Raw genomic sequence first — 10,505 nt, forward strand, 5'->3', positions numbered from 1 at the left:
ATTGATCCAATTAGGATTCAGATTTTGGGAATGGAAAATTTCCCTTCTCTTTCAGAGGTTTTTCACATTGTACGAGGGGAAGAAACTCGAAGGTTAGTAATGTTGGATGGAGGCAACTCCGTTGATAGTTCAGCTCTAAGTACTAACAACTCTGGTGATAGTTCAGCTATGGCGACTGGCAAGGGCCCTATAAAAGGTTCATTTCCTTCATTTGGAAAGCCTCCCACAAAGGCTAATCGTGAAGTTCGTTGGTGCAGTTATTGTAAAAAGACAGGTCATACTAAGGAAAGGTGCTTCAAACTTCATGGAAAGGAGAAGGTCTCGGAACGTATTGGAGGATTCAAAGGTACCATACAAAGGCATGCTAATCAAGCATCATCTGACTCTGAAAGTACGACCTTACCTTTCCCTCAAATAGCAGAGGAGGTCCCCTCACTCAGCAAAGAAGAGTTGGAACGTTTACGAGCTCTCTTGAACTCTCTTAGTAAGACTAGCTCTTGTTCTTTAACCATGAGTGGTAAGAGTTCTAGTTTCTTATCCTTTAATGCTTCTGGTACCGAGAATATCTGGATTATAGACTCTGGTGCTACTGATCATATGACACCTCATTCCTCTTATTTTTATCCTACAATGCCTTATCTTATAACCAACATATTACTGTAGCTAATGGTTCCAATACCCCCATTATTGGTCGTGGTAATATCCACCTTCAACCTTCCTTCCCTTTAAAAAATGTGCTTCATGTTCCCAACCTATCTAATAACCTCTTGTCTATTCATAAGATTACCCAAGATTTAAATTGTGCAGTGACATTTTTTCCTTCCCATTGTGTTTTTCAGGATCTTGCCACGGGGAAGACAATTGGACTTGCTAAAGAGCAGGGCGGGTTATATTACTTACAACAGAAAGAAACTAAAAAATGTGCTAAACTACAGGCACATACTTCTTGTCTTCAGCAAGGCACTGAATCTTGGTCATCTTCTCAAATATGGCTTCAACACAGACGTCTTGGACATCCTCCTTTTAGTACCCTAAAATCCTTATTTCCTGTTTTATTTACAAAATTATCGGTTGAGTCTTTTCATTGTGATGTTTGTCAATTTGCTAAACACCATAGAACAACTTTTCCTTCGAATAATAATAGAAGTTCAAAACCTTTTGATCTTATTCATTCTGATGTATGGGGACCTTCATCTATTCCTAATATCTCGAGTGCAAAATAGTTTGTTTCATTTATTGATGATTGTACTCGCGTTACCTGGATATTCCTCATGAAAGACAAGTCTGAAGTTTTTCAATTGTTTGTAAATTTTTACAAAATGGTTCAAACACAATTTGAAAATCCAATTAAGAGATTACGTTCTGATAATGGACGAGAATATGTCAACCAGAACCTTTCAAAGTTTCTTGAGGGAAATGGAGTTGTTCATGAATTAACTTGTGTGGACACTCCTCAACAAAATGGGGTTGCTGGAAGAAAAAATCGTCATCTCCTTGAGGTATCTAGAGCTTTACTTTTCCAAATGTCTGTTCCAAAATCTTACTGGGGGAAGTCATCCTGACTGCCACTTATTTGATTAATAGATTTCCCTCTCGGGTTCTAGAGGGTGTTACTCCTATTCAGCTTATGACCACATTCTATCCTTTTATTCCCATGTTAACTAGTCTTCATAATCGTGTCTTTGGTTGTCCAGCTTTTGTCCATGTTCATAGCTCGTATCGAGGTAAGTTAGATCCTCGTGCCATCAAATGTGTCTTCATTGGTTATGCCCCCAACAAAAAGGGGTACAAATGTTATCATCCTCAAAGTCGTAAAGTTTATATTACCAAAGATGTCACCTTCCATGAAACAGAGTCTTTCTTTCCTAGTTCTCAGCTTCAGGGGGAGAGTATTCAAGAAGCTGAGGACTTTGAGTTGCCACCTTTTCCTTTGTTGCAGGATTTCGTTCTTAGGGAGAATGACGAAGACCCTATGCCAACATCATTACCAGAGAAGAATAATGAGGACAAATACTTTGGGAAACAATACCAACGAAGGCAACAAGAACCCGTCCTGATCGAACAACAACTTCAATTGTCCGAACCGGAGGTAAGAACTCATACCTATGAGACTTTTGAGGACACTTTAAATGAAACTAACCTAGATGATTTACCTATTGCATTGAGAAAAGAAAAAAGATCTTGTGCCAAATATCCTATATCTCAATTTGTGTCTACAGAAAAACTTTCTATGCAGCACCAAAGTTTTCTTTCAGCTATTTATTCTATTAGAATCCCTACATCGGTACAAGAAGCCTTAAAGGATGAGAACTGGGTTCGAGCCATGAATGTAGAAATGAAGGCATTAGAAAAGAGTGAGACTTGGGAGATTGTAGAGAGACCAAAGGATAAGAAGGCAGTGGGTTATCGGTGGATATACACAGTGAAGTAGCAGTCTAATGGCACGTTGGATCGATATAAAGCAAGGTTGGTTGCAAAAGGGTACACTCAAACCTATGGGATCGATTATGAGGAAACTTTTGCTCCAGTAGCAAAAATGAATACAGTCAGAATTATTCTCTCCTTGGCAGCGCACTTTGATTGGGAGATGCATCAGTTTGATGTTAAGAATGCCTTCTTGCATAGAAACTTTGAGGAAGAAGTATACATGGAGAATCCACCGGGTTATGGTAATGTTAATGAAGAAAATAAGGTGTGCAGACTTAAGAAGGCCTTGTATGGTCTTAAACAATCACCTCGTGCTTGGTTTGGAAGGTTTACTCAAGATATAGTATCAGAGCCGTTTCGAGCCTATCCTATCGAGTGTTTGTTGGCTTTATCAGGCTACCCGCTATCGGGCCGTTATCAGACCACCCATAATATGTTATCCTACGCACGAGCTGTCACTCTCAACGTGAGGGGGGTGTGTTGGAGATCCCACATCGACTAGAGATTAGGACATTTTATTGTATATAAGTGGGTGCAAACCTCACCTCATGAGCCGGTTTTATGGGGTTGAGTTAGGCTTAAAGTCCACTTCGTAACATCTTCATTAAAACTTTCTCAACTTTTTCATCAAGCAGCCTAGTTAATCTAAAGAGAGGCGTTAAGAATTTTCAATATAATCCTCAACAAAACCTGGTGCGCACCTTGTGTGGGGATGCCTTGTTGATTTCAATTGCGGGAGATTAAGATTCTAATAGGATAATTTTTGCAGAATATTGGGTTGGATGGCAGAGATAAAATTGCTCAAAATTTAGGCATTAGAAAAGGAATTGAATTGTGGTGTTGGTTAGGAATTTAGGGGAAATGGGGGACTGTAGGTTGGATGAATTTTGGCTATGGTTTTTGGGTCTTTTATTCTCTGGAAAACACAAAGAATTAGGAGAGATTCTTAAAAGGTGGACTTTAAATCTAACTCAACTTTATTGTTAGATATTATTAGATATAATTAGATATTATGAGATATTATAGATATTGTTAGATATCTCATATTTATGTAATGGGCTTAGCCCATATGTTTCTTTTTCCTATATAAACATAACCCTATGTGTTCAATATACACAAGGGATTTACCCTATTCTTTCTTTTTCTTTAATATGGTATCAGAGCCATTTAAAGCCTATCCTAGCGAATGTTTGTTGGGCCTATCGTGCCACCCGCTATCGGGCCGCTATCGGACCACCCATAATATATAGTCCCACGCACGAGTTGGCAGTCTCGGTGTGAGGGGGTGTGTTGGAGATCCCACATCGACTAGAGATTAGGACTTTCATTGTATATAAGTGGGTGCAAACCTCACCCCATGAGCCGGTTTTATGGGGTTGAGTTAGGCTTAAAGTCCACTTTGTAATATAATTTATCAAGACCAGGACTAAAATTATGAACAAAACATGTGGACCCAAAAACTTTGGGAGGTAAAGAGTGGAGAGGGTCATGTGGAAATAAAATAGAATGAGGAATTTTGTTATCTAAAACTGAGGACGACATACCAATCCAGAAGACTTCCCCTGAGCAACAAAACCGGGAGGTTGCTCCATATAAATTATCTCCTAAGTCACACAAATGTGTTTTTTTAGGGTTCACTAGATCACAAAAAGGATATAAATGTTTCTCACCGTCTTTAAACCGTTATTTTATTTCAGCAGATGTCACCTTCAGTGAATCTTCCCTTTACTTTAAGTCTTGTCCTTCTCCTTCAATTTCTTCATCTAATCAAGTTAATATTCCTCTTGTTGTGCCTAGTGCACCTAACAATTCACCACCGCCGCCAACTCTTCAGGTGTATAGTCGTCGTCAACCGTCTCATCGTCCATCAGCAGACTCTATTCTGGTGCCAACACCTCATCCCCCTCCGGCTCCTATAGTTGAACCTCCGACTGTTGAACCTGATCTTCCTATTGCTATCCGTAAAGGTATACGTTCTACTCGTAATCCCTCTCCGCATTATACTGCTTTGAGTTACCATAGACTATCTCAACCCTTTTATACCTGCCTTTCGTCTATTTCTTCTGTATCCATTCCAAAATCTGTAGGTGATGCCTTAGCCCATCCTGGTTGGCGTCAGGCCATGCTTGATGAAATGAATGCGCTTCAGAATAATGGAACTTGGGAACTTGTTCCTTTACCATCTAGGAAATCTGTTGTTGGTTGCAGGTGGATTTTTGCTATCAAAGTTGGTCCTGATGGTACTATTGATCGTCTCAAAGCTCGTCTTGTGGCTAAGGGTTATACCCAAATTTTTGGTTTAGACTATGGTGATACTTTTTCTCCAATAGCAAAGATGGCCTCTGTTCGCTTATTCATAGCTATGGCTGCTCTTCAACAATGGCCTCTTTATCAACTGGATGTTAAAAATGCTTTTCTTAATGGGGATTTGCAGGAAGAAATTTATATGGAGCAACCTCCCGGTTTTGTTGCTCAGGGGGAGTCTTCTGGATTGGTATGTCGTCTTCGCAAATCCTTATATGGCCTCAAGCAGTCTCCTAGGGCTTGGTTTGGAAAATTTAGCAATGTTGTTCAACAATTTCGTATGACTCGCAGTGAAGGCGATCATTCAGTTTTTTATCGTCACTCGAGTGCTGGGTGTATCTATCTTGTAGTATATGTTGATGACTTTGTTCTTACAGGCAGTGATCACCATGGCATCTCACAAGTAAAACAACACCTTTGTCAACACTTTCAGACCAAAGATCTTGGCAAACTCAGATATTTCTTGGGGATTGAGGTAGCACAATCCAATACTGGTATTGTTATCTCTCAAAGAAAATACGCATTAGATATTTTGGAGGAAATTGGGTTGATGAATTCGAAATCTGTTGATACTCCCATGGATCCCAACGTCAAGCTTCTACCCAATCAGGGGGAGCCTCTTTCAGATCCTGAGAAGTACAGGAGATTAGTTGGAAGATTGAACTATCTCACTGTTACTCGTCCTGATATTTCCTTTGCAGTCAGTGTGGTGAGTCAATTTCTTAATTCTCCATGTGAAGATCATTGGAATGCAGTCATTCGTATAGTGAAGTACATTAAAGGCTCTCCTGGAAAAGGTTTGTTATATGGTCATAATAACCATACTAAAGTCGTTTGTTATTCAGATGCTGATTGGGCAGGATCTCCATCTGATAGAAGGTCAACTTCTGGTTATTGTGTCTCCATTGGTGATAACTTGATCTCTTGGAAGAGCAAGAAACAAAGTGTTGTGGCAAGATCTAGTGCAGAAGCAGAATATAGAGCTATGGCCTCGGCTACTTGTGAGCTTATTTGGCTTAAACAGTTACTTAAAGAATTGCAATTTGGAGAGGTTACTCAAATGACACTGATATGTGATAATCAGGCTGCTCTTCATATTAGCTCAAATCCAGTTTTTCATGAAAGGACAAAACATATTGAGATTGATTGTCATTTCATTCGAGAAAAGATTATATCAGGAGATATCAAGACTGAGTTTGTTAATTCAAATAATCAATTAGCAGATATTTTTACTAAACCCTTACGAGGACCTAGGATTGATTACATTTGTAACAAGCTGGGTACATATGATCTATATGCTCCAGCTTGAGGGGGAGTGTTAGATATTATTAGATATAATTAGATATTATGAGATATTATAGATATTGTTAGATATCTCATATTTATGTAATGGGCTTAGCCCATATGTTTCTTTTTCCTATATAAACATAACCCTATGTGTTCAATATACACAAGGGATTTACCCTATTCTTTCTTTTTCTTTAATACTTATAAAATCGGCTTGTAAGGTGAGGTTTCCATTCACTTATATACTATGAAATGGCCTTTTCTTTAATTGAAACATAGAATTCAAATCTGACCCCTAGTTGGAAAATTTCCCAACCTTTGCATCTCAAAGAGAAGCCTTTCTTCCATGTATCCAGTCCTCTCATCCATATGCACCACATTATTTCGCAATCTTGTTAATTGTTCCTCTTGTACATCTACACGATCAAAAACTCAAGCTATTTTCAAATGACCAGCATGCTGGCCCCGGATACCTCTTCCCACTGATCTGACAAGTGGACCAAAATGATAGAACATTAATTGATAAGCTCTGGAATACAATACTAGGCACAGTAATCGTGCATAACACAACAATATACTTGCCAGAGATAAAAGTTTCCAAAGAGGCATTTTCTGCCCACAAACTGCAAATGACAACAGACTATCCTGATATATAACTGCTATCTGTTATTTTCCATAAATATCTTCAATTGGGTGCTTTCTAATACTGAACTAATGCTGAATAAATGATGCAATACAACTTAAATTATTTTGAATCACTTACTCTCATGATAATAATTGCTTAAAATCATTCAATAATTCCTTCCTAATTGATGAGGTCCCCATAGGACTTGAAAGATCTATCACCTCTTAGAAGGATTTCAACCAAAGAACTCAACCAAGAACACCTTTCAATGTCTTGGCCAAGGAGAAAATCATAAGAAACAAAAGAGAAAAATGAAAATAAAATGGACAAGGTAAAATGATGGAAAGCACATTACCCTCAGAGAATCCAAGGATAAATGCGTTGTTAATTCACCTAAAATTGAGTATCAAACTATCAAAACACTTAATCTTACACAAAATCAAGTAATTTTATATATCTTAAGTGTGAAAAATACAAGAGAGGAGTCTTTTATTTGTAGAATTAGAAGGTGTGTTCAAGAAGCTAACTAAAGGTGTGGAAGGGATTCAAACAACTAATCCTAGGGGAATGTACATGGGTTTGGCTGACATTATTGATGCATGCATGAATGAGAGGGATTGCAACTCCTTTTGGTTCATGTAATCATGAAGTAGTTAGGTGTATGAACTAGCTATAACTACAAAGCAGTTGGAATTTGTTTGTTACATTTACCTACATCGTTCTAGAAGATGCTTGAAGCCTCTAGAATATTCTCACATATATTAAAACAAAAAGTTTCAATTTTACAAAATAGACTGTCTATTTTATGCTCTTGAATTCCTTCCTCTAGCTTCTTTATTCTTGCTCTTGTTCTTGTCTCTTGAGAAATTTTCATCTCTTGTTCTTCCTTTTTTCTTGAATTGTTTGATGCTCTTTTGTGGTCCTCATCACTAATCCATTTGAACTTTGGCTCCCATCATTCAGCAACTTACGGTTTACTAATAGTACAAGTTTCTATGATATTTACAGATTCAAGGAAAACTTTACCTTAGAATTGACCAAAAAGGTGAAGGTGCCAAGTGGCGTCGCACTGTTGGCCAGGAGTTATATTCACCACTGATGTTGGCCTTCACAGAACAGGTAAAATGAAGGGAGACCCCCGAAAAGGTGGTCGCTTAATCATTTGAGTAACAGTCTTCCCTTGTCATGCAGGATGGGGATAATTTGTTACATTTCGCTGCATCAACATTTTCAGGCACAGATTCTTCCTACAATTTACCAAACAACATTGCTCTTTTAACCCTCCAGGTGTGCAAGGAAGATTGGTGACATTTATACACAAAATAGAAGGAATTTAAGATTCCCTCTAACATTTTACATTATCTTTATCCCTGATGAGTATCTAATGTTTTTATGAACTTCTGCAGGAATTTAAAAATGGAAAAGTACTCGTGAGATTGGCTCACCTTTATGAGGTAGTAATTTCTTTTACTTATGTACTGATAATAAATGAAATATTTAAACTTTCTAAGGATTGCTTGACTGCAATCTAATATTCTTAACCATGATTGGAATTATTTTCTGACACGTACATGTTTTACTTACATTTAACCTATGCTAAAAATATGCAAATATGCATACGTTTCTATCAAAGAAATGGAAATAATATTTTATGTCACTGTTAGAGGTCAATAACAGTTTGTCAATGCTACTATAGACTAAGTTTAACCACGCAAAGATATTAATAATCAAGCTATGAATGATTCTGATATTTGTCATGCATCAACTGGAATCTTTACGATGTTCGACAACTTTTCCATTATTTTTATTAGCCATCAAGTATCAAATATTTTGCTCTGTATTCAGACATCACAATATCCTATATTCATGGATTTTTGTTTGGTGCCTATTTACATATAAAGATTGGAGAGGACAATAATTACTCAGTAATGGCTAGTGTGGAATTGAAAAAGTTGTTTCCTAACAAGAAGGTAAGAGCGATAACTAACTACTCCAGGTTATTTTTTACACATCATATATCCCATGTATATGTTTCCTTTTAACAACTAAACCTTTTCAGATAAATAAAGTGACAGAGATGAGTTTGTCTGCTAATCAAGAAAGAGTTGAAATGGAAAAGAGGAAGTTAGATTGGAAGGTAGAAGGTTCCACTGATGAACCTAAGGTGGTGAGGGGAGGACCTGTTGATCCTACAAACTTGGTGGTTGAACTTGCTCCAATGGAGATCCGGACATTCTTCATTGACCTTAATCCCCTTCAAACAGTTTCTGAAGCAGAAAATCATATGGCTAATTATCAAAGCATCCAATAAAGTAGCATCTATGCATTGTGTCTGGTTGCATTTTGTTGTTCCAGTGGAATGTATGTTCTTGTAAATATAAATAAAAGTTTGCGTGGTTTGTGTTTGGTGACTATTAGAGCGAGTTTTTTTAACTAAAAATGATGGTCATTGCTATTATGAAATCAAACTATTATTATGAAAAGCTTGGATGATAAGTTCTAAGTCACACATTCAATCCGTAGCTAAGTTCATCCCTTAGAGATAGCAATTTCCATGGCAAGGATACTCCCCATAGCTTTAGCGTATAAGACACAATCGATACCAATAAAAGAGGGCAATTACTTCCTGCACCCGATCATTTGCTTCCTGCACCCGATGAAATTTTCAAAACCCAACTATGCCCTTGTCTTCTTTAGTTAGAAAAGTTGTGAAGGTTTCTTTGGAAAAGCTGTGACGGTAGTGCTTTGAGCTGGTTTCCTTCATTGGTGGTGCTTTGAGTTGCGTAGGAGGTGGATTTACAGTGGTGGTGGTGGTGCATTGTTGTGAGGTAAGAACCGATTTAAGCTTCTTTATCGCATTTTCTTCGAGCTCAGGTAGTGACGGATACCGATATCCGGAAGTGTTTTTTAACGTTACGGATGTAAGCGTCCGTAAGTCAGTAGCATTTTCTACACCATATCACTGCATTACAGATATAATTATCCGTAATTGTATTTTGAATTATGGATATCCATATCCGTAGTTGTATTTTGAATTATGGATATTCATATCCGTAGTTGTAATTTGAATTATGGATATCCATATCCGTAGTTTATTTTTGAATTATGGATATCCATATCCGGAATAGTTGATTATTTTATGCAAGCTAAGTTATTTTTGTTTATTTCAACATTGTGAATGGATACACAAGACTCATACATGGGAATTTCAAGAGAGATTGATTTGTGGGATGGATTAGACGATGTTGATATGGAGTAGTCAATAACTTATAATGTGTTAGATAATGAAGATATGACACATAATCAAAGAGTTAGATGTTGCAGGTAAGAGTAACATCAAAACTAAATTGCAAGAGATAGCCTTTTTCTAGAGAAGACATCTATTAACGCACCACATGCTAAGGTGAAAACAAAAGGTGTTGTAAAGATGGTTCGTCCTACGAAATTCATGAGATCAACTAAGCGAATGCCGTCTTATTTTGAACATGTGGATCTCTTACACTCACAAAAGGATAGTTGTTCGACTAAAAAATCTATGGAAAAATCTATGGAAGGACACTTACCACAAATTCTACCACCAAAATCCATTCCTTACTTTGATTAGTTCCCTGCAGGGTATCATCCATACATTCTTGATGTTGTGGATGTTAAGGCTGATGGCCATTGTGGGTACCGTGTTGTTGCTGCCGAATTGGGCATGGGAGAGGAGTCATGGGCTGTTGTTCGAATGAATTTTGTTAAAAGAATTAAGTGAATGAAGACAAGAATATGTTGAACTGTTTGGATGGTATTATCTGTAACCCAATATTTGTGCCTATGGATGGATATATCCGTAAACCAATATTTGTGCCTATGGATGGAT

At 37.5% G+C, this 10,505-nt stretch overlaps 1 protein-coding gene across 4 annotated transcripts in view; it reads left to right on the forward strand.

Annotated features, from left to right (window-relative positions):
* Positions 1-9,126, forward strand: part of LOC137813606 (alpha-mannosidase At3g26720-like) — a 45,797-nt gene extending 36,671 nt beyond the window's left edge. For 3 of the 4 annotated variants that reach the window (XM_068615957.1, XM_068615954.1, XM_068615955.1), the window contains 5 exons: positions 7,652-7,762; positions 7,835-7,930; positions 8,050-8,097; positions 8,545-8,613; positions 8,703-9,126. In XM_068615957.1, the coding sequence (XP_068472058.1) occupies positions 7,652-7,762; positions 7,835-7,930; positions 8,050-8,097; positions 8,545-8,613; positions 8,703-8,954 (576 nt within the window). In that variant the 3' untranslated portion in view covers positions 8,955-9,126. Of the gene's footprint in view, positions 1-839; positions 1,295-7,651; positions 7,763-7,834; positions 7,931-8,049; positions 8,098-8,544; positions 8,614-8,702 lie in introns of those variants that run through there. The other variant, XM_068615956.1, reaches the window with a different exon arrangement.
* Positions 9,127-10,505: the final 1,379 nt, after the last annotated feature.

The sequence above is a fragment of the Phaseolus vulgaris genome, chromosome 1 (assembly GCF_000499845.2).
Source record: "Phaseolus vulgaris cultivar G19833 chromosome 1, P. vulgaris v2.0, whole genome shotgun sequence".
NCBI classification, from domain to species: Eukaryota; Viridiplantae; Streptophyta; class Magnoliopsida; order Fabales; family Fabaceae; genus Phaseolus; species Phaseolus vulgaris.